The sequence below is a fragment of the Myodes glareolus genome, chromosome 2 (genome assembly GCF_982192425.1).
Source record: "Myodes glareolus chromosome 2, mMyoGla1.1, whole genome shotgun sequence".
Classification (NCBI taxonomy): domain Eukaryota; kingdom Metazoa; phylum Chordata; class Mammalia; order Rodentia; family Cricetidae; genus Myodes; species Myodes glareolus.
The window spans coordinates 91,407,156-91,432,338 of NC_142027.1; the positions used below are offsets into that span (position 1 = coordinate 91,407,156).

At 39.0% G+C, this 25,183-nt stretch overlaps 1 protein-coding gene across 1 annotated transcript in view; it reads left to right on the forward strand.

Moving 5' to 3' along the window:
• LOC125396177 (vomeronasal type-2 receptor 26-like) overlaps nucleotides 1-25,183 on the forward strand; it is a 64,961-nt gene that overhangs the window by 15,721 nt on the left and 24,057 nt on the right. Inside the window, 2 exon segments of the mRNA XM_087897970.1 lie at nucleotides 11,800-12,027; nucleotides 17,937-18,060. Of these exon segments, the coding sequence (XP_087754096.1) occupies nucleotides 11,800-12,027; nucleotides 17,937-18,060 (352 nt within the window).

A 25,183-nucleotide genomic window follows, 5' to 3' on the forward strand; every position in this document is an offset into this window, starting at 1 on the left:
AAAAGAATGTTGGATCCTGATTTTGTATCCATTCTCTTAACCTGTACCTTTTTCTAGGTGAATTGAGTTCACTGATATAAAGTGATATTAATGACCAGTGATTGTTAACTTTGGTTATTTTCTGGTGGTAGAGTTTCTGTGTTTCCTTTCTTTGAGCTGTGCTGGTGGAGGGTTGTCAGATGCTTGTGTTATTGTGGGTGTTGTTGGCTTCCTTGGTTTGCGATTTTCCTTCTAGTATTTTCTGTAAGGCTGGGTTTGGGGAAACATAATGTTTAAATTTGTTTTTGTGCTGGAATATCTTGTTTTCTCCATCTATGGTGAATGCAAGCTTTGCTGGGTATAGTAGTCTGTGCTAGCATCCATGGTCTCTTAGTGTCTGCAGCACATCTATCCAAGACCTTCTGGCTTTCATGGTTTCCATCGAGATGTCAGATGTAATTCTGATACGTTTCCCTTTATATGTTACTTGATCTTTTTCCTTTGCAGCTCTTAATATTTGTTCTTTATTCTGTATGTTTTGTGTTTTGATTATTATATGATGAGGGGATGCTTTTTTTTGATCCAGTCTGTTTGGTGTTCTGTATGCTTCTTGTACCTTCAGAGGAATATCCTTCTTTAGGTTGGGAAAGTTTTCTTCTATAATTTTGTTGAATATATTTCCTGGGCCTTTGAGCTGTAATTCTTCTCTTTCTTCTACCCCTATTATTCTTAGGTCTGGTCTTTTCATGGTGTCCCAGATTTCCTGAATGTTTTGTGTTAAGAATTTGTTGGATTTGTTTTGTTCTTTAATCAGTGAGTTTATTTCCTCTGTAGTATCTTAGTGTTTGAGATTCTTTCTTCTATCTCTTGTATTCTGTTGGTAATACTTGTCTCAGTAGTTCCTGTTCATTTACCTAGATTTTCCATATCCAGCCTTACCTCAGTTTGTGTTTTCTTCATTACCTCCATTTCATTTTTCTAGTCTTGAACTGTTTCCCTTTCCTGTTTGATTGCTTTTTCTTGTTTTTCTTAGTTTTCTTGGAAATCTTTGAGAGATTTATTCATTTAGTCTATTTTTTTGTTTGTCATCTCTAATTCCTTATGACATTTTTTCACCTCCTGTTTAAGTTCCTCTATTATTTTCATAATGTTCCGCTTAATGTCAATTTCTTCTATTTCTTCTGGAGTAGGTTGTTCAATTCTTCTTGTTTCATGATCACTGGATTCTGGTGATGTCATGTTGCCTTTCATGTTGTTGAAGTAATTCTTGCATTGGCGACTACCCATCTCTTCCTTCAAATGCATCCAAGAGAGTCTTGGTGTCTTGGTCAAGTCTTTGCTGTGGCTGATTCTCTGGGTGGATCTCTTCAGTGCAGGATAAGAAATGGTTCCGGTCTGGATCAAACTGTTCAGCAAAGACACAGGGTGTCCTGGTAGTCCAAGGATACTGGAGACAAAGAGCTCTTTGGCCTAGAGAATTAGGGACAGGAAGAGTGGGGGGAGGGAAAGGGAGAGAACTGGGAGGAGGGGAGAAGGTAGAAATTTTTAATAAAAAAATAAATAAAAATGCAGGAGTTATTCCAAATTTGTATCTCTATTGAGGTTTGTTTTCTTACTGAGTATGCGGTAAGTTTTAGGGAAGGTTCTATGGGGTGCTGAAAAGAAGATACATTCTATTTTTTCCAGCAAATTTTTATTTTTTTCCTAAAAATTTCCAATTCCTCCCATTTCCCTTACCCTCCACCAACACCCCTCTCCTCCTCCCTCTCCAGTACAAAGAGCAGTCAGGGTTCCCTGCCCTGTCGGAAGTCCAAGGTACTCCCCCCTCCATCCAGGTCTAGGAAGGTGAAATTCCAAACAGACTAGGCTCCCACAAAACCAGTACATGCAGTAGAATCAAAATTCAGTGCCATTATCTTTGGCTTCTCAGTCATCTCTCATTGTCAGCAACATTCAGAGAGTCTGGTTTGATCACATGCTCCATCAGTTCCAGCTGGCCTTGGTGAGCTCCCATTAGATCAGCCCTGCTGTCTCAGTGTGTGGGCACACCCCTCTTGTCCTGACTTCCTTGCTCATGTTCTCCCTCCTTTTGTTCCTCATTTGGGCCTTGGAAGTTCAGTCCAGTGCTCCAATGTGGGTCTCTGTCTTTATCTCCATCCATCTCCAGATGAAACTTTCATGGTGATATGCAAGATATTCATCAGTGTGGCTATAGGATAGGACCACTTCAGGCTCCCTCTCCTCAGCTGCCAAAGGAACTAGCTGGAGATTTCCCCATGCACACCTGGGAAAAAATCTAGAGTCAAGTCTCTTGCCAACCCTAAAATTGCTCCCTTAATTAAGATAACTTCTTCCCTGCTCCCATATCCACCCTTCCTCCATCCCAACCATCCCATTCCCCCAGAGTCTCCCCATCCTCCCCTCCACACTTTCTTCTCCCCATGTAACCTTACCCCCACCCAACCCTCACACCCAACTTCCCAATTTTTGCCTGGCAATCTAGTCTACTTCCAATATCCATGATGATAACTATATGTTTTTCTTTGGGTTCACATTCCGATTTAGCTTCTCTAGGACCACAATTTATAGGCCTACTGACCTTTACTTATGACTAGAAGCCACTTATGAGTATATACCATATTCATCTTTTGGGGCCCGGGTTACCTCACTCAGGATAGTGTTTTCTATTTCCATCCATTTGCATGAAAAATTCAAGATGTCATTGTTTTTTTACCACTGAGTACTACTCTAATGTGTATATATTCCATACTTTCTTTATCCATTCTTCCATTGAAGGACATCTAGGTTGTTTCCATGTTTTGGCTATTACAAATACTGAACGTAGTTGAACAAATGCTTTTGTAGTATGATTGAGCATCTCTTGAGTATATTCCCAAGAATGGTATTGCTGGATCCTGGGGTATGTTGATCCTGAATTTCCTGAGAAACAGCTACACTGATTTCTAAAGTGGTTACACAAGTTTGCATTCCCACCAGCAATGAATGAGTGTACCCTTTACTACACATCCTCTCCAGAAAAGGCTGTCATTGGTGTTTTCGATTTTAGCCATTCTGACAGGTGTAAGATGGTATCTCAGAGTTATTTTGAGATGCATTTCCCTGATCACTAAGGAGGTTGAGCATAACCTAAAGTGTCTTTTGGCCATTTGAAATTCTTCTGTTGAGAATTCTCTGTTCAGTTCAGTGCCCTATTTTTTAATTGGGTTAATTAGCATTTTAAAGTCTAGTTTCTTGAGTTCTCTATATATTTTGGAGATCAGACCTTTGTCTGTTGCGGGGTTGGTGAAAATCTTCTCCCAGTCAGTAGGCAAACTTTTTGTCTTAATGACAGTGTCCTTTGCTATACAGAAGCTTCTCAGTTTCAGGAGATCCCACTTATTCAATGTTGCCCTTAATGTCTGTGCTGCTGGGGTTATATGTAGGAAATGGTTTCCAGTGCTCATGTGATTTAGAGTACTTCCCACTTTCTCTTCTATCAGGTTCAAAGTGGATGGATTAATGTTGATGTCTTTAAGCCATTTGGACCTGAATTTTGTGCATGGTGATAGATATGGATCTATTTTCATTCCTCAACAGGTTGACATCTAGTTATGCCACCACCATTTGTTGAAGATGGTTTCTTTTCCATTGTATACTTTTAACTCCCTTGTCGAAAATCAGGTGTTCATAAGTTTGTGGGTTAATATCTGGGTCTTCTATTCGATTCCATATGTCGACTTCTATGTTCTTATGCCAGTACCAAGCTGTTTTTACTACTGTAGCTCTGTAATAGAGTTTGAAGTCAGGGATGGTAATGCCTCCAGAAATTCCTTTATTGTATATGATTGTTATGGCCATCCTGGGTTTTTTGTTTTGCCATATAAACTGATTAATGTTCTCTCAATATCTGTGAAGAATTTTGATGGGGATTACATTGAATCTATAGATTGCTTTTGGTAGAATTGCCATTTTTACTATGTTGATCATCCCAATCCAAGAGCAAGGGAGATCCTTCCATTTTCTGGTATCCTCTTCAATTTCTTTCTTCGAAGACTTGAACTTCTTGTCAAATAGATCTTAAAATTCCCTAGTTAGATTTAACCCAAGATATTTTATGTTGCTTGTGGGTATCGTGAAAGGTGATACTTCTCTGATTTCCCTCTCTGCTTCTTTATCCTTTGTGTATAGGAGGGCAACTGAAATTTTGGAATTGATCTTGTATCCTGCCACAATACTAAAGGTTTTTAGTAACTCAGCTTTAGTTTCTCATCTGTAAGAGTTCTTTGGTAGAGTTTTTTGGGTCGCTTATGTACACTATCATATCATCTGCAAATAACTAAATTTGACTTTTTTCCTTTCCAATTCGAATCCCCTTGATCCCCTTATGTTGTCTTATTGCTATTGCTAGAACTTCAAGCAATATATTAAAGAGGTATGGAGAGAGTGTATAGCCTTGTCATGTTCCTGATTTTATTGAAAAGGCTTTGAGTTTTTCTCCATTTAATTTGATGTTAGCTGTCAGCTTGCTGTAAATAGTTTTTTATTACATTTAGTAATGAACCTTGTATCCATAATCTCTACAAGACCTTTATCATAAAGGGGTGTTGAATTTTGTCAAATGCTTTTTCAGCATCTAATGAAATTATCATATAGTTTTTTTCTTTCAGTTTATTTATATGATGGATTACATTGATAGATTTGCGTATGTTGAACCAGCCCTGCATCTCTGGGATGAAGCCCACTTGATCATAATGGATAATTTTTCTAATGTGTTCTTTGATTCGGTTTGCCAGTATTTTATTGAGAATTTTTGCGTTGATGTTCATGAGTGAGATTGGCCTATAATTCTCATTCATGGTTGAGTCTTTGTGTGGTGTTGGTATCAGGGTAACTGTAGCTTCATAAAAAGAATTTGACAATGAGTCTTCTGTTTTTATTTTGTGAAATACATTAAGGAGTATAGGTATTAGCTCTTCTTGTAAGTTCTTTTAGAATTCTGCATTGAAACCATCTGGTCCTGGGCTTTTTTCGGTAGGGAGGTTTTTGATAACAACTTCTAATTCTTTGCGACTAACAGGTCTATTTAGATTGTTCACCTGGTCTTGGTTCAAATTTTGTATATGGTACTTATCTAAAACAATGTCCATTTCTTTTACATTTTCCAACTTTGTGACATACAGGCTTTTGTAGTAAGATCTAATGATTCTCTGAATTTTCTCTGTGTCTGTGGTTATGTCTCCCTTTTCATTTCTGATCTTATTAATTTGCACGTTTTCTCTCTGCCTTTTGATTAGTTTGGATAAAGGTTTGTCAATCTTGTTGATTTAGTCCAGGAACCAGCTTTTTGTTTCATTGATTCTTTGGATTGTTTTCTGTGTTTCTATTTTGTTGATTTCAGCCCTCAGTTTGATTCTTTCCAGTCTTCCACTGCTCCTGGATGAGTCTACTTCTTTTTTTATAGAGCTTTCAGGTGTGCTATTAAGTCTCCAATGTGTGCTTTCTCACTTTTCTTTAATTGGACACTTAGTGCTATGAGCTTTCCTCTTAGCACTGCATTCAAAGTGTCCCAAAGGTTTGAGAATGTTGTTTCTTTATTTTCATTAAATTCAAGGAAGACTTTAATATGTTTATTCATTTCTTCCTTGACCAAGGGGTGATTCAGTAGTTGACTGTTCAACTTCCATGATTTTGTAGGCTTTCTGGGGGTAACATTGTTGTTGAATTCTTTAATCCATGGAGATCCAACAAGACACAGGTGGTTACTAATATTTTTTTGTATCTGTGGAAGTTTGCTTTATTACCAAGTATGTGGTCAGTTTTTGAGAACGTTTCATGAGTTGCAGAGAAGAAGATATATTTGGGTGGAGTGTTCTACAGATATCTCTTAAGTCCATTTGATTCATTATCTCTATTAATTCTTTTATTTCTGTTAGGTTTCTGTCTGATTGACCTGTTCATTGGTGAGAGAGGTGTGTTGAAGTTTCCTACTATTAGTGAGTGTGGTTTGATGACTTCCTTGAGTTCTAGACATGTTTCTTTTACATAAGTGGGTGCTTTTATTTTATTTTAGAGGCATAGATATTCAGGATTGAGACTTCATCATGATAAATTATTCCCTTTATGAGTATAAAATGTCCATCTCCTTCTCTTCTGATTGATTTTAGTTTGAAGTAGGTCACACACGCTTGTTTCTTAGGTCCGTTTTCTTGATAAACATTTTCCCAACCCTTTACTCTGGGTAGATGTCTGTCTTTGTGGTTGAGGTGTGTTTCTTGTAAATAGCAGAATGTTGGATCCTGTTTTCATACCCAATCTCTTAGTCTGTGCATTGTATAGGTGAATTGAGTCCATTGATATTAAGTGGTATTAATGACCAGTGGTTGTTGACTCCAGTTATTTTTTTTTGTGGGGGCATAGTAGAGTTTGTGTGTTTCCTTTCTTTGAGTTGTGCTGGTGAAGGGTCACTAGCTGTCTGAGTTATTGTAGGCAGTATTGGCAGTGTTGGATTCATTGAGTTGTGATTTTCCTTCTATTACTTTCTGTAAGGCTGGATTTGTGGCTACGTATTGTTTAAATTTGCTTTTAACCTGGAATATTTTGTTTTCTCCATTGATAGTGAATGATAGCTTGGCTGGGTATATAGTTTGGGCTTGCATCCATGGTCTCTTAGTTTCTGCAGTACCTCTATCCAGGACCTTCTGGCTTTCATGGTTTCCATAGAGAAGTCCGGGGTAAGTCTGAATGGTTTACCTTTATAAATTACTTGACCTTTTTCCTTTGCAGCTTTTAATATTCTTTCTTTAACCTGCATGTTTTGTGTTTTGATTATTATATGGTGAGGGGATTTTTTTTTGATCCAGTCTACTCGGTGTTTTATAGACTTCTTGAACCGTCATAGGAATATCTTTCTTTAGGTTGGGAAAGTTTTCTTCTATAATTTTGTTGAATATATTTTCTGGGCCTTTGATCCACAATTCCTCTCCTTCTTCAACCGCTATCATTCTTTGGTTTGGTCTTTTTATTATGTCCCAGATTTCCTGAATGTTTTGTGATGAGAATTTCTTGGATTTGCTGTTTTCTTTGGTCAGCATGTTTATTTTCTCTACGGTGTTTTCAGATTCTGACATTCATTCTTCTATCTTTTGTATTCTCTTGGTTATGCTTGTTTCTATAGTCTGTGTTCATTAACCTAGATTTTTCATATCCAGCCAGCCCTCGGTTTGTGTTTCCTTCATTACGTCCATTTCAGTTTTCAATTCTTGAACTGTTTCCGTTACCTGTTTGATTGTTTTTTCTTCGTTTCCTACGGTATCATTTACGAATTTACTCATTTCTTCGAACTTTTTGTTATATTTCTCATCTATTTCTTTAAGGGAGTTTTTCATATCCTGTTTAAGGGACTCTATCGCTTTTATAATGTCAATTTTTTCCACTTCTTCTAGATTAGGATGTTCAAGTCCTTCTGTTGTAAGATCGCTGGGTTCCAGTGTTTTCATGTTTTTCAGATTGTTGGAGGAATTCTTTCCTTGGCTCCTGCCCATCTCTTCCTTCAAATGCTCTCCAATGGATCTTCTGGTACAGGGTTGGGTTCCCTTGTTGGCCAGGGACCTCAATGACCTACCTTGCTTCTGGCAGGCTATTGAAACAAAGGAACTCCTCCCTGCTTGGTTGTACTCACCACCATGTACCAGCAGCGCCCAAACAGGCTAAGCTGGGGGATTTTTATGACCTTGAGGAAGGTAGGAAGAATGGAAGGGGTTCCTGGGTAAAGGCTGGGATGGGATAGGAGGATAGAGGGTGGAACAGGATCTAGCAGCCCCTTCAGAATGACTAGAGAGTTAAGGGGGTCGGGGAATATCTATGCTCCGTTTCTAGTCTTCTGCCGTGGGTCTGGAGCACACTCACCCCTCTGATGTATCTTCTGCTACAGGTTCAGTGCCCCTTGCTGGCCAAGGACCTTTCTGACAAAAGGCCTACCTTGCTTCTGGCAGGCTATTGAAACAAAGGAACTCCCCGCTGCCAGGTTGTACTCACCACCCTGTCCCAGCGCACAAACAGGCTGAGCTGGGGGATTTTATGGCCCCAAGGAAGAGAGGAAGAAGGGAAGGGGTTTCTAGGTGAAAGCTGGGATGGGATAGGAGGAAAGAGGGCATAGCAGAGTGGAGCAGCCCCTGCAGAATGACCAGGGATTTAAGGGGGTCGGGGAATGTATGTGTTTAGTTTTCAGGTTTCTGCTGTGGGTCAGGAGCACCCTCACCCCTCTGATGGGTCTTCTGTTACAGGATCAGTGCCCCTTGTTGTCCAGGGACCTTGCTGACAAAAGGCCTACCTTGCTGCCAGCAGGCTATTGAAACAAAGGAACTCCAGCCTGCCTGGTTGCACTCACCACCCAGTCCCAGAGTCCAAACAAGCTGAGCCCTGGGATTATATGGCCTATCCTGAGACTTTTTAAAGGTGAATTGAGTCCATTGATATTGAGATATTAATGACAAATGGTTGTTGATTCCTGTAATTTTTCTCTTTTATTTATTGTATGTTTCCCCTCTGTGGGGTTTGATGGTATGAGGTTATCTGTTGTCTGTGTTTTAATTGGTGTAGCTAGCATCCTTGGTTTGGATTTTTCTTGCTCGTAGTTTCTGAAAGGTTGTGTTTTTGGATAGGTATTGTTTAAATCTGGTTTTATCATGTAATATCTTGTTTTCTCCAATTATGGTGATTCAAAGTTTTCCTGGAAATAATAGACTTGACTTGCAACCATGACCTCTTATTGTCTGAAGTACACCTGTCCAGGATCTTCTTGCTTTCAGGGTTTCCATTAAGAAGTCAAGTGTGTAATTCTAATAGGTCTACCTTTATATGTTACTTGGCATTTTTCCTTTACAGCTCTTAATATTCTTTCTTTATTCTTATATTTAAGTGTTTTTTATTACTATTTGGTGAGGGGACTTTTTTTCCAGTCTATTTGGTGTTCTGTAAGCTTTTTGCACTTTTATAGACATGTTATTATTTAGGTTCTGAAAGTTTTCTTCTATTATTTTGTTGAATATATATTCTGTGGCTTTGCACTGGAATTCCTCTCCTTCTTTTACCCTAATATTTTTAGATTTGATCTTTTCATCTTGTCCTAGATTTCTGAGATGTTTTGGGATAAGAATTTGTTGGATTTAACATTTTTTAATCAATAAATCTATTTCTTCTATTGTATATTCAACTCCTGACATTCTTTCTTCCATCCCTTGTATTCTGTTGGTTATGCTTGTATCTGTAATCATGTTTGCTTACTTAGATTTTCCATTTCCAGAATTACCTCGGTTGGTGTTTCTTTATTGCCTCTTTTTCAGTGTTCAAATCTTGAATTGCTTGAACTACTTGCTTCACCTGCATGGTTTTTCTTAGTTTTCTTGGATTTCTTTAAGAAATGTATTGATTTCTTTCATTTTTGTTTGTTTTTCCCTCTGTTTCTTTAAGAACATTTTCATTTCCTCTTTAAGTGCCTCTTTCATCTTAATATGCTTATATTCAGGTTGTTTTCTTCTACATCTTCTGTGTTAGAATTTTCAAGTCTTCCTGTTTTATGACCACTGAGTTCTTGTGTTACCATGTTGCTTTTTAGGTTGTTAAATGTATTTTTGCATTGGCAACTACCCATCTCTTCATTGTATTGGTGCCAGCAGTGCCTTTGCCTCTTTGACAATTTTTGCAGTTGGTATATGTGTCTCAGGGATTCTCCCTTAGACCAATTCTTGCAGTTGCTGTCTGGGTCTTAGGGAGCTGTTCTTGGTCTTCTCTGTGCAGTCACTTTCTGTGTCTCACAGAACCACTGATGACTCTGGAGATAAGGAGTGTGAGAGTGGAGTGGGTCTTGTAGCTTACAGGGTCTGATTGACAGGGATTGGAGCAGCCTATCTACAGGAGGTTTGCCTTCAGACATGGAAGTTTAGAGGAGGCAAATAGAGGAGGAGCCTGGAGTTTTGTCCCAGGCCTAGGGTCTAGAGACTGGGATATCTAGCTGGGGAGCTTGTCATTTACCTTTCAGTCTATACTGTGAAGTTGCAGTCTGTGCCTTAGATAGCTGATGAGGTCTATTGGGGTGGGTGGTTATGGAGCAGAGTGGGACTTGTAGCTTACTGGGGAAGATCAATGAAGTAGGTGAAGCAGTCTACCTGCATGAGACTTGCCTGCTGGAAGCTAGTGAAGCTCCAGTTTATTTACTCTTAAATAAGGCTTAAAAAAGATGAAACTCAAGACTGTGCTTCCATTATTAAAGGATATAACACAGATGGTGCTCACAAGCATAGGCTGTATCTCCATCTATTAGTGGTAAGTGGATATGTTTGGTTTTAAACCAATTCTATAAACCAGTCTTATAAACTTAGAATCATGTATACTTTTGAGCATTCACCTTCAAATCGGTTATCATCAAGAAAGTTATTGACCAAATCAAATAAACTTTTCATTCAGTCAAAGATAAATAAGTAAAAAACTAAATCCGAATATTTACTTTATTCTGTAGTTTTTACTATTATTATTACAATAATGTTTGACACAGACTTTGACAAAGTTTATGAACATAGCTTACACAGATGTGATATTATTTATGTTAGTATGTCTTTTGTACAGATAACTGAATACCTAAGAAACAGGTCTTTATATCACAAGTTACAAATTAGTTATCACAGTAGTGAATCTCAGAAGTTGAAGTATTAACCCACTGTAATAATTTAAGTATGTAATTAAATTATGTTAGAGGGATGGCTCAGCAATTAGGAGCGCTTGATCCTCTTGCAGAGGACAGGAGTTTGGTTGTTCATACACACCTGATGGCTCACAACTATGTTAACTTTCATTCTAAGGAATGTGACACACACTATGTCCCCTGTAGGTATCATATATAGTTTGTATATATCCATACATATAGACAGTACACAGAAATTAAAAAAAAACACAAATCTAGAGGCCAGAGATTGCTCAGTGGTTGGCATACTTGCTGCTCTATAGAAGACCCAGGTTTAGTTCCAAGTATCCACAAAGCAGCCTACAGCTGTCTGTAACTCTGCTTATGGGGAATCCAGCATCATCTTCTATCCTTCAACAAGTAACTTATACACAAAAATAAAATGAATAAATATAAAAATAAATATTTTTAAATTCTAATTAAAGCACTGAATATTTGGATTTTAGTTTGCATCCAATAAAGTTCATAACAAATATAAAAGGCAAATTATGTGATTTAAACTAAATCAAGGAAGAATGGATACAGTTAGTAGGTCTCTTTACAGTTCCTGAAGCATAAATGGCACACAAAATTTCTGCATACGTAATACCTATTTTTATAAATTAAGAGCTTTGCATGAACTCCTGCTGATTTTACAAGGTCAAGATACTCTGTATATCTACCTGTATACCTATCTACTTAAATAACTATACACATATGTTCATTGTGTGCTATAAAAAAGATAAATATTTTAACACCTATACACCCAAATACATAGTGTTGCTTACATTTTTACTTCAGTTTCGCTCTGAAAACATGTATATTTTTTAATTGGAGACACAGGGCCTTGGTTCCACTAAAAACATGCTTCCAACTATGCTATGTTTCACCCCTTAGATGCCATTTCTATTTACATTCAGCTAATCCTGCTTTGGTTTCATGAGGAGTAAAGTTCATCTCACTGGAACAACTTGGGAGGCAATGACTCAAATGAAGCCTTTTCAAAAAGAAATCCAGAATAGGGAGAGAGAATTAGGATTTTTCTTAGGAACCATCAGTGAGAAACTTTTATGTACCACTCTTAACCAAATGATGTCTCTCTTTAGCTTCATCCATTCCTGAGGAAAATTCAATTTACAAGCACTGATGGAGAACAAATATGCTTTGATGAGAATAAGAATCATGTGGGAAAATACGATATACAAAATTTTGTGGTACACGCTAATCATTATACATATCTAGTTAAAGTGGGAGAGTTTGTCTCTTAGAGTTCACAAGATCAAGGTTTATTCATCAATGAAGTTATGATCAAATGGCCAGGAAACTTCAATCAGGTCTGACAAAATTTCAACCTTCAATATATTGAAAAACATCTACAAAGAGTTCTATGAATTATATTATGTCTTTTTGAAATTTTAAAGTAATTAGTTTTTACAATTAATTTTAGTTTTAAAAACAATCTTTTTTCATTTTACATACCAATTCCAGTTCCCACATCCTCTCCTCCTCCCATTTCTTTCTCCTAACCCTTAACCCTACCCCCATGCACTCCCCAGAAAGAGTAATGCTCATTATTTTGGTGAATGTCCAAGGTCCTCACTACTATACCTAGGCTGAGCAAGGTATCCATCCACCAAGAATAGGTTCCCATAAAGCCAATACAATCAGAAGGAATAAATCATGGTGCCACTGCCAGTGGCCCTGCTGTCTGCCCCAGCCATACTACTGTCATTGTTGTATGGAGTGGAAGGACAAGGGACAGTGGAAGAGGAAGAGAAGGGGAGATGGGAAGGAGGGAGAGGAGAACTTGAGGGAAAAGGATAGATGAGATGGAGGAAAAATAGAGATGAGAGCATGGAAAGAGTCTAGACTGGTCCTTTGCTGGTTCCCTTCCTGTCCTGCTGGAGCTAGTGAATTCCAATTAGCTCAGGTAAGCTGTTTCAGTGTGTGTCCCCATTGTGGTTTAGAAATCTTTTCTTATATTCTTACTCCTCTCACTCATCAACTGAACTTTAAGAGCTCAGGCCAGTGCTCCACTTCCACTGCAAATCTCTGCCTCTGTTTTCATCAGTTGCTGGATGAAGGTTCTGTGGTGGTATTTAAGGTATTCATCAATCTGACTAGAGGGCAAGGCCAGTTTGGACACCCTCTCCTCTAGTGCTTAGAGTCTTAGCTGGTGTCAACCTTGCCAATTCCTGGGAATTTCTCTAGAGCCAGATTTATGGCTAGCCCCATAGTATCTCCCTCAATCAAGATATCTCTTTTTTTGCTCTCATCTCTGTTCTTCCTCCATCTCAACTATCCCATTTCCTCAAGTTCTCCTCCATCTCTCCTCTCCTCCTCTTCCCCTTCCAACCTCTTTTCTCCCCCCACCCACATAAACCAAATTTTGTCAGTCAATCTTATCTATTTCCTTTTTGAGGTGGATCTGTAGAGGGCCGCAACCACACTCTCCACCATAGATGGCGCTGCACCGTCAGGTGAGCTAGAAAGCTCACACGTGTTGGTATTTTTCCACTACTCCCAAGGTTTCACCTGGGACTGGGAGCAGTGAACCAATCCAGGAGTGACACGTCAGAAGCGAGGACTGTTTCCTTTATAAGGGTTGGGTTCCATCTTATCTGGGTCTCCGCCATGTGGCTTATGCTCTAGCTCCCAAGAGACATAAAGCTTTTCTGCAGAAGGATCCTATGTGTACCGCGTGGTTCTTGCTGGCGAGATGGTAGCACGGGACATCTGGTGCTGATACCCGGGAAAAAGAAGAACTTTGCACCACCGGAGACCCCTTGGACACAAGGAGGATTCAGAACTGTAGGCATGCGTGCTCAGAGAGGTACGTTCTAAAGTCCAGAGAGCATATCAGAAACTGAGCAGCAGTGGGAGGTTGTGCGCGCACCCAGATAAGTTAAAAAGGACCCCCCGGTAAAGAATGGGGGAGACAGAAAAGAAAATAAGTTAAAAAGGACCCTCCGGTAAAGAATGGGGGAGACAGAAAAAAAAATAAGTTAAAAAGGACCTCCCGGTGATTTTGGGAGAGTGGAGATGGGGGAGAGGGCTGATTTGCAGGGTCAAAAGCTTTATGTTGTGTTGTTCATGTTGTCTTTTGTGTACTGGATGGGAGAGGGATATTTGAACTTGGAGACTGCTGAGGATGTGGTGTTTTGGGAGGGAGGTTCTGTTTTCGTCTCCACGGAGGGGGAGAGCCTAAGGGTGTACTTGGGATTTACGTGGTTTGAATCACTGAGACCTCCTGAAATGTTGTAATGTATACCCCTAAAATTCAGCGGCCCAATAACAGCAGGAAGCAGCCAAAGAGACTAAACGACGCCCAAATTCCCTTAAAGATTAAATGAGGTCCTTTCAAGCCTGCTTCTCTGAGTTCAGCTTTGCTCCGTGCACCGGTTTGGGCTCGGAGTGGGTGCAGCTGGGGCTGGAGGGCGGCTGGAGCGGAGCTTTGCTCTGTGGCTATGGTGGGAGGCATATTGCGCAGGCTCAGTTGGTGCCTGGCCTGGAGGGTATCACAGCAGTACCGAGAATGAGAACGGTGCCACAAGCTGCCAGGCCAGAAGGCTTGCAATGTGCCTAAAACTGTGAGGGGCTTTGAGGCTGGAGTGGCTTCTGTTCCGCTTGGCTGAGCTGAGCTGTGCTGATCCTAGGTAACAGCCTGGGGCAACGGGCGGGGCGAACAATGCCGGCTACTAGCCCGAGAGATTTTCCATCTGAATAAGGAACTGAAGAGATAGCATAGGGGTTAAGAATGCTGCCTGCTCTTCCAAGGGTCGTGAGTTCAATTCCCTAGTGACCACATGGCAGCTTACAACTATTTGGTTTTAAATCTAATGTTTCAGGATCCACAGGGAGGTAGATGCAAAAAGCCCTTAGATTTTTAAAGTGATTGGGTCGTTGGCTGGGTCTGTGAGAGTTTGTTTACAGCTGCTTTTGCTGTGGCACAGGTGTTGAGAGTTTGCTAGTAGGGAAGCGGCCCTGTTCGCCGCCTCTCCCATTGGCCCCTTGAGCCGCAGCGGCTCTGGCGCGGACCTTGAGATGTTGCTGCCTGTGCCGCCTCGGTCTGAGTGTCGGCTCCCGCCACACTCCACCACCAACACAGCCTCAGAGAACTAGGCTAGCCCCGCGGGAAAGGCAGGGGCGCCTGGGGGTGGAGCCACCACTTCCTGGCCCGGGACAGGCGGAGCCGCACAGCAAACAGGCCCAGGGCCTCGGAGAATGGAGGGGTGGGCTCTGGAACCCAAGGCCACCGTACCGGCAAGGAATACGGGAGCCAATAAATCCTAAACCTAATATCAACAAACAGGGCCTGGGTTTTTCCTAGGCGCCACTGGGACAGCACGGCCTATATCGTAAAAAACAAAGACCCTCAATCAGTTATCTACCACAGTGGCTACAGCCCTAGATCAGCAGGCTACCATAGATACATCTATTAGAGGTGAAATAATGGTTCTTAATCAAATAATTAACCTAGTACAAGAACAGGTGGATATCTTATGACAGCTTGCCCAATTGGGCTGTGAATGGAAAACTCCAGCCTTATGTGTAACCAGTGTACCATATGAGAACTTTATAAAAGTGGCTAACTTGTCCCGAGAATTGTCTTTGTATCTTGCAGGAGAATTTTGATGATTTGCTGTCCTCCTTGAGATGGTCCATCGTGACAATCAACTCCACGCGAGTGGACATAAGCCTGGCCAAAGGATTCCAGTCCTGGATCGTGTCCTTCATCTCCTACTTCAAAGAATGGGTGGGGGTGGGAGTGTTTTGGAACGGTCCTGCTATGGAATAGTGTTTCTCCTCTGGATGGTCTGCTGACTCAAATCCCAAAGTCATAGGGAAAAAGTGGTTTTTGTACAGCGCTGGCTGCCCTGGAACAGGGAGCTTCTACTGATATGTGGTTATTTATGTTAAAGCAGTAAGGTTTAAGCCAACCAGCTCCTGCACCCCTAGGACTATGGTCCATTGCACAGGGTGGAGTGCTTGGCTTAGCTAGCCCTGAAGGTTGTCGAGCTGAAGAGCATCGCACAGAGAATGGCCCTCTCTGAGAGATAAGTCGCTCTGCTTAAGGGTTTCCTGCCGTATATTCCCTTTCCCAGAAAATTGGCAGAGGGCAGGCCGGATAGGTTCCAGGTGTCATGAGCCTAGGGACAGATTCCGTGTAAGCCCATTTTAATGTTTTCATTTTGGGAAGTGCGACCTCTATCTTTACCTTCCTAGGGAGTTGCCTTTCTGCAAAGAAGTAAAATTAGGGGGAGATGTAGAGGGCCGCAACCACACTCTCCACCATAGATGGCGCTGCACCGTCAGGTGAGCTAGAAAGCTCACACGTGTTGGTATTTTTCCACTACTCCCAAGGTTTCACCTGGGACTGGGAGCAGTGAACCAATCCAGGAGTGACACGTCAGAAGCGAGGACTGTTTCCTTTATAAGGGTTGGGTTCCATCTTATCTGGGTCTCCGCCATGTGGCTTATGCTCTAGCTCCCAAGAGACATAAAGCTTTTCTGCAGAAGGATCCTATGTGTACCGCGTGGTTCTTGCTGGCGAGACGGTAGCGCGGAACATGGATCTATGTACATTTTGCTTATATTATAGATATTATAGGTTTTTAGCACTGTTGTGAACTTGTGTGTGAATGCTCATGCATGTGAGTGCATGTGCCTAGTGAGGCCACAGTCAGAGTGGATACCATCTGCAATTGTTCTCCATGTTATTATAAACACAATCTCTCTTGTGACTCTTTGCCTTCTGATTTAGCTTTCCTGTTTGTCCAGCATGCCACAGGCTGTCTCCTTGTCTCCATGATTGTCATATTTGAATAACAGACATACTGTTTGGCACCTGAGTTTTCTATACTTCCATTCTGCATGATCAAATTCAGGACGGCGTGCTTATGTGGGAGTCACAATATATACTGAGCCATCTCTTTTGTTCTATTTGATGTCTTTAATTTAAAAATAAATCAACCTTTTTAATTTGACTTTGATATATATATATATATATATACATAGGCATATATATATACATAGGCATATGTAAACAAGAAAGAACATTTTGTTAACTAATTTCTGCAGATAGAATTGGTTTGAATTTAATTTAAACTTGTATATATTTATTCATATTATAATGAATGAATAGATCAGTGTTCACAGCTATATATATGCTTGTATGTATATATTTCCATGTGTATACACATGCACACAATCATATGCATGCACATGCATATTTTATTATACTTGAATGTTGATGCTCAGTGAATCTTTCCATTAAACACAACTCACGCTCAAACTTGTCCATAGTCCTTATAAAGATAAAGTAAATTATGAATATTTAAATAAATCATCTCTATTACCAATGTCTGTAAAACAACCATATTTGTGTGCCGGGAACTGGCCTTAGGTTTCTTTGCAAGAGTACTATGCACTCTTAACTGCTGGGCCAGTTCTCCAGTCCAATATGTATATATTTATGAGGCAGAAACTGAGTTCAAATTATGACAAGAAACATGTCTAAAGGAAAGATAGAAATATTTCTTGCATATCCAATTTCCAAAAATATCAACAAACTGATGTTTTGTTAAAAGTATAGTTTTTAGTGTAATTAGCTTAGAAGTAAGTTGGTTTTAAAAAGCTAAATGATTATGTCACTAGTGTTTCAAAGAAGAGTATGGTATTATTCTGAGCATGGGCAGCCAAGGATGAAACTCACAGTAATGGATTATAATTCAGTTTCTCTGGAATAGAAACGTGTCATGAAGTCAGGAGAAACTTTGATCACCTACCAATGGCCAAATTCTCTTTCATGTGACATATCAATCAGGGTGAAAGGTTGTGACTACAAACTTGGGAAGGTAAAAGTAGAAGCAGATAGGCAAGAGTGACTGGGTTTCTGTCTGACAATTCAACTGATTTGTAATTCATACAAGAAAGGAGTTTTGGCTTGCTGTTTCACAGGAGAGACTATATGGACGTTCTACACATATCTCAAACACTAGCAGAAGTGAGTCACAGTTTGGTCTGCATAAAGAAACTTTGAACATTTAGCATTTGGAAGTGTGTTAACTTCAGCTCTGCACTCAACACTCTACACTCCCGTATGGAGACTTCACAGTGCCTCATAAAATAAATATGTACAACTTTCATAGTCTTCATGCAGTTTAAATTGCTTGACTTAAAATTATCTTAAGCCTGTGACTAATGTGCAAAATTACGACTAGGTTTTCTGTTTTGCCCTTAGACTCCTGAATCTATATGTACAAAGAGCTGTGGTCCAGGTTTCTGGAAAAGTCTAGAAGAAGACAGACCAATCTGCTGTTTTTCTTGTGTGTTTTGTCCAGAGAGACACATTTCCAATCAAACAGGTAATAAAATACTTTCCCTCAAACTTCTTGTTAATATAGAAAGAGAAAGATAAGAAGTAACCATGGTGTTGTAATGCAGCATGTAGAAACATGTCTCTTTCATTCATCCCCATATTCAATAGTAATCACTGCTGATTCCACACAATGTGTGAACATTTGTGTGGCAGTTCTCGTGTCATTGTGTCATCTGCATCCCTATTTCCAAAACCTGCCTTTCCTTACATGGTAGTTTTACTTCAGCTCTTGCTGTGATCCATGGGAGAGGCTGCCCAGGCAATGTGAGGTGTGCACATGACCATGCTACCTGTGTGTTTCTTGAATAAATTAATTCAATAATTCTTTCCTGAATATAAGCCCAGGGAGGACAAGTACATATGAGGCTGTTTCCAAAATATACCACACATGGAATTAAAGTTTACAACACTTTTTTTATTGATTTTTATTAAGCTCTACATTTTTCTCTGCTCCTCTCCCTGACTCTCCCCTCACCTTCAACACTCTCCAAACGTCCCCATGCTCCCAATTTACTCAGGAGATCTTGTCATTTTCTACTTCCATGTAGATTAGACCTATGTATGTCTCTCTTAGTGTCCTCATTGTTCTTTAGGTTTTCTGGGATTGTGCTTTGTGGGTTGGTTTTCTTTGCTTTATGTTTAAAAACCACTTATGAGTGAGTACATGTGATAATTGTCTTTATGGGTGTGGGTTACCTCACTCAATATGATGTTTACTAGGTTTATCCATTTGCCTGCAAATTTCAAAATGTTATTATTTTCTTCTGCTTAGCATTCCCTTGTGTAAATGTACCATATTTTTCTTATCCATTCTTGGGTCAAGGGGAATTTAGGTTGCTTCGAGGTTCTGGCTACGATGAACAATGTTGCTATGAACATAGTTGAGCACATGTCTTTGTGGTACGATTGAGCATCCTTTGGGTATATACCCAAACTTGTATTGCTGGGTCTTGAGGAAGGTTTTTACTTTATTTTCTGAGAAATCACTATACTGATATCCAAAGGGACTGTACCAATTTGCAATCCCACCAGAAATGGAGGAATGTTCCTTTTACACCCTCTCTACCATAAGTTTTGTCAGCAGTATTTTGTTTTCTTGGTCATTCTTATAGGTGTAAAATGGAATCTCACAATTGGTTTGATTTGAATTTCTCTAATGAATAAAGATGTTCAGCATTTCCTTAAGTGTCATTCAGTCATTTTAGAGTCCTCTGTTTAGAGTTCTCTGTTTAGTTCTGTACTCCATTTTTTATTGGATTATTTGTTCTTTTGATGATCATTTTCTTGAGTTGTTTTTTTTTTTGGAGATCAATCCTTTCTCTGATGTGGGATTGCTGAAGATCTTTTTCATTCTGTAGGGTGCCATTTTGTCTTGTTGACCATGTCCTTTGCTTTATAGAAGCTGTTCAGTTTAAGGAGGTCCAATTTATTAATTGTTTCTGTCAGTGTCTGTGCTGTTGGAGTTATATTTAGGAAGTGGTCCCCTGTGTTAATTCTTTTAGGTGTACTTCCCACTCTCTATTCTATGAGGTTCAGTGTGACTGGCTTTATGTTGAGGTCTTTGATCCATTTGAACTTGAGTTTTGTGCATGGTGATAGACATGGATCATTTTTCATTCTTCTACATGTTGATTTTGGGTAAGACTAGTACCATTATTTAAGTATGTATTCCTTTTATTTTATACTTTTTTATTCTTTGTCAAAAATCAGGTGCTTGTAGGTATGTGGATTGATGACTGGGCATTTGATTTAGTTCCAATGGTCCTCCTATCTGTTTTTATGCCAATACCAGGCTGTTTTCAGAACTGTAGCTCTGTAGTAGAGTTTGAAGTAAAGGATTGTGATGCCTCCAGAAGTTCCGTTATGGTACAGGATTGTTTTGGTTATCTTGTTGTTTTTTGAAGTTGAGTACTGTTCTTTCAAGGTCTGTGAAGAATTTTGCTGATATTTTGATGGGCATTGCATTGAATTTGCCCATGCCTTTGGTAAGATTGCCTTTGGTAAGATTGCCTTTGGTAAGATTGCCATTTTTACTATGTTAATTCTACTTACCAAAGAGCATAGGATATCTTTCTGTATTCCGGTGTCTTCTTCAATTTCTTTCTTCAAAGATTTAAATTTCTAGTCATACAGGTCTTCCACTTGTTTGGTTAGAATTTTTCTGAGATATTTTATGCTATTTGTGGCTATTGTGAATGGTGATGATGTTTCTTTTATTTTTTCAACCCATTTATTATCTATGTAAAGGAGGGCTACTGATTTTTTGAGTTAAATCTTATATCCTGCTATGTTACTGAAAGCGTTTATTAGTTCTAGAAGAACTTTGGTAGGATTTTTGGGTCACTTATGTATCATATCATCAGCAAATATTCAAAGTTTGACTTCTCCTTTTCCACTTTGTATTGCCTTGATCTTCTTTTGTTGTCTTATTGCTCTAGCTAGGACCTCAAGAACTATATTGAATAGATATGGAGAGAGAGGACAACCCTGTCCTTTTCCTGATTTCAGTGGAACCGTTGAGAGTTTCTCTCCATTTAGTTTGATGTTGGCTCTTGGCTTGCTGTATATTGCCTTGATTTTGTTTAAATATGTTCCTTGTAGCCCTGCTCTCTCTAATAGCTTTATCATGAAGGGATGTTGTATTTTGTCAAAGACTTTTTTGGCATCTAATGAGATAATCACGTAGTATTTATTTTTCAATTTGTTTATATGGTGGATTTACATTGACAGGTTTTCATATTTTAAACCATTTCTTCATGTCTGGGATGAAGCTGACTTGATCATGGTGGATGATTTTTTGATGTGTTCTTGGATTTGATTTGCCAGTGTTTTATTGAGTATTTCTGTATCAATGTTCATGAGTGAAACTGGTCTGTAATTCTCTTTGTTAGTAATGTCTTTCTGTGGTTTGGGTACCAGGGTAATGGTAGCCTCATAAAAAGACTTTGACATTGTTCCTTCTATTTCTATCGTGTGGAACAATTTGAGGAGACTGTTATTATTTCTTTTTTGAAAATCTTGTAGTTCTAAACTGAAACCATCTAGTCCTGGGCTTTTTTTTTCTTTTTTCTTTTCCTCAGGAGAGTTTTGATGACTGTTTCTACTTATTTAGCAGTTATAGGTCTATTTAATTTACTTATCTCATCTTAATTTAATTTTGGTAAGAGATATTCTTCCAGGAATTAGTCAATTTTCTTTACGTTTTCCAATTTTATGGAGAACATGTTTTTGAGAAATGACTTAATGATTTTCTGGATTTCTTTCATATCTGTTCCCCCATTTCGTTTATGATTTTGTTAATTTGGATATTCTCTCTCCGTCTTTGGTTAGTTTGGATAAGTTTGTCTATTTTGATGATTTTCTCAAAGAACCAACTTGTTTCTCATTTATTCTTTGTATTGTTTTCTTTGTTTCTATTTATATTTTGTTGATTTTTGTTCTAAATTTGATTGGTTCCTGTCATCTAGTTTTCCCGAGTGAGTTTGCTTCTTTTTCTTCTAGAGTTTTCAAATGTTTTCTTAGTTCACCAGTGTGACATCTTTCTAGTTTCCTTATGTAGACATTTAGCGCTATGAACTTTCTTCTTAACACTGCTTTCATTGTGTCCCATAAATTTGGCTATGTTGTATGGTCATTTTCATTGCATTTTAGGAAGTATTCAATTTCATCCTTTATATCTTCCTTGACCCATTTATGCTTTAGGTGAGCATTGTTTAAATTCCATATATTTGTGAACTTTCTGGAATTAGTGTTGCTGTTGAATTACATTTACAAACCATGGTGATTTCATAAGATTGTAATGGTGTGAGCAGCAGGCTGCGGCCCAGTTTCCAGCTAGCTTTACCCAAAATAATTACACAGAAACTGTAGTCACTTTAAACACGGCCTGGCCCATTGTCTTCAGCCTCTTATTGGCTAACTCTCACATCTTGATTAGCCCATTTCTATTAATGTGTGTAGTACCACAAGGTGGTGGTTTACCAGGAAGGATCTTAACCTGTGTCCATCTTGGAAAGGAGAGCTATAGTGTCTACCTCATTGCCCTCTTCACAGCATTCTGTTCTGTCTACTTCGCCTACCTATGTTCTGACCTATCAGGCCAAGCAGTTTCTTTATTAATTAACTAATGAAAGCAACAAATAGAAAGAAGACCCACCTACATCATAAGATATATGGGGTTATTCTAATATTTTGTAAATGTTGAGATTTGGATTTTTTTTTACCTAGTATATTGTCAATTTTTGAGAAGGTTCAATGAAGTGCTGAGAAGAAAGTGTATTCTTTTCTGTTTGGATGGAATGTTTTATAGATGTCTGTTAAGTCCATTTGAGTCATAACATCTGTTAGTTTCAATATATTTTTGTTAATTTTTTGTCTGACAGACCTATCTACTGTTGAAAGGGGAGTGTTGAAGTATCCCACAATTTGTGTGTGGGGTTTATTGGATGATTTAAGCTTTAGAAGTGTTTATTTTATATATGAGGGAGCCCATGTATGCTGGGCATAGATGTTAAGTATTGAGATTTTTTTCTTGATGGACTTTTCCTGTGACTAATATGAAATGTCCTTCTTTGTCTCTTTTGATTAATTTTCCTTTGAAGTCTATTTTTTTATATTAAGATATAGAGGATATTAGGATAGCTACACCAGCTTGTTTCTTAGGTCCATTTGATTGGAAAAATTTTTCCCAACCCTGTACTCTAAGGTGATGTCTGTCTTTGAGGTTGAGGCATGTTTCTTGAATGTAGCAGAAAGATGGATTCCATTTTCATATCAAATTTGTTTGCCTATATCTTTTTATAGGTGTATTGAGTCCATTTATATTAAGGGATATTAATTACCAGTGATAGCTATGTCCTGTTATTTTTGTTTTCATTGTTGGTGATGTTATTGTGTGTGTTTTTCCCTCTTTGGGATTTGCTGCTGCGAGATAATCTATTGTCTGTGTTTTTGTTGATGCAACCAACTTTTTTGGATTGGAGTTTTCCTCCTAGAACTTTGTATAAGGCTGGGTTTATTTCTTATACAAGACATGGCTAGGTTTGATTTTTATGTGGTGAGGGGACCTGTTTTTAATCCAGTTTATTTGGTGTCCTGTAAACTTCTTGTGTCTCCATAGGCATATCATTTAGGTTGGGAAAGTTTTCTTCTATGATTTTGTTAAATATATTTTCTGTGCTTTTGAGTTGGACTTCTTTTCCTTATTCTACACCTATTATTCTTCGGGTTGGTCTTTTCACGGTGTTCCATATTTCCTGGATATTTTGTGTTAAGCTTTTGTTAGATTTAATGTTTTCTTTCTTTGACTAATGAGTCTATTTTCCCTATTGTATTGTCAGCACTTGAGATTCTATCTTCCATCTTATGTATTCTGTTGCTTACGCTTTCATTTTTGGTTTCTTATGATTTTCTCATGATTTCTGCTGCTATATTTCCCTCAGCTTGTGTTTTGTATATTGTATCTATTTCAGTTTTCACATTTTGAATGGTCTTTCATATATTAGTTTGCTTTTTCTTCATTTTCTTTAAGGGATTTGTTGATGTCTTCCAATTTTTTGTTTGTCATTTCCTCCATTTATTTGAGGGGATTTTTTATTTTCTTATTAATTTACTAAAACTTTTTTCTAAAGCTATTTTAGGTCATTCTCTTCTGTTTCATCTATGTTTGGTTTTTCAAATCTTGCTGTTGTAGGGCTTCAATTTTCCTGGTGTTGTGTTACTTTTTGTAGTGTTGTGTGTGTTCTTGCCTTCTCTACACATCTTTTCTTCTGATAGGTGTTAGTAAGGGCTGTCTGTGACTCTGGTGATCAATCTCTTAGGTCCTAGTGGATCCAAGGTACAGATGGTTACTCCTCATGGTACAGTCAGGGCCACAGTTCCAGTCGCTCTGATAATCACTCCATGTTTCTGGAGGTTGCTCAGCACGCCTGGTATTCACTCTGCAATACCAGGGATAGTTTCACAGCTGGTCCAGTTGCTTGCTTGGGCCATTTTCTGTTCAGGTTAAGTGTTTGGGCCTGCTCTGGCAGAAGTTTCTGACTCAGGCCTGCTCCAGTGGAGGTCACTAGGTCAGGCCTGCTACATCAGAGGTAGCCCAGTTCACAGAGGTCTCTCATTCAGACCTGCTTATTCAGTGGTAACTCCCTTTTACCTGCTCCTGATCCTTTAGAGTTCTCTGACTTAGGCCTGATTCCTTGGTGGTCTCATCCTTGTACCTGCTCCTGTGGAGTTTACTGCCTCAGGTCTGCTCTAGTGGAGGTTAATGGCTCAGACCTGTTTCTTTAGATGTTTCTTGCCTCTGCACTCTCCTGTAGAGGACCCTGGCATGAACCCAGTCCCACAAAGTTCTCTGGCTTAGGCCTACTTCCTTGAAGTTACCAGACTCACGACTGGATGTGCAGAGATCACTGGCTCCAGCCTACTCCCTCATCTGTTGTTCCTTTGTACCTGCTTCAGCAGAGGTCACTCAGACATGTTTCTGTAGATGTCCTTGGCCTGAGCCCACCCCCACAGAGGTCTCTGGCTCAGGATTACTTCTTCAGAAATCCCAGACTTGTACCCAGTCTTGTACTTGTACCCACAAATACCTCTCCTGATTTTTTCTAGTTAATCTTGTAACCAGGCACATTACTAAAGGTTTTAATAAGTTTATCCACAGTAGGAGTGTCCTGGTAGAATTTTGGGGGTCACTTACATACACTATCATATAATCTACAATAGCAAAAGTTTGACTTCTTCTTTTCCAATTTGTATCCTCTTGATCTCCTCTTCTTTTTTCTTTTTTTCATTCTTTTTTATTCTAAAAATAAGCAAAGTGAAAAATGTAGAGTAGATATTCTCACCTGGAGACAATTTTTTATTGAGCTCTACATTTTTCTCTTCTCCTCTCCCTTCCTCTTCCCTCCCCTTCAATACGCCCCACAAAGTCCCTATGCTCCCAATTTACTCAGGAGATTTTGTCTTTTTCCCTTGTAGATTAGATCTATATATGTCTCTCTTAGGGTTCTCATTGTTGTCTAAGCTCTTTGGGATTGTGATTTGTGGGCTTGTTTTCTTTGCTTTATGTTTAAAAAACACTTATGAGTGAGGACAAGTAATAATTGTCTTTC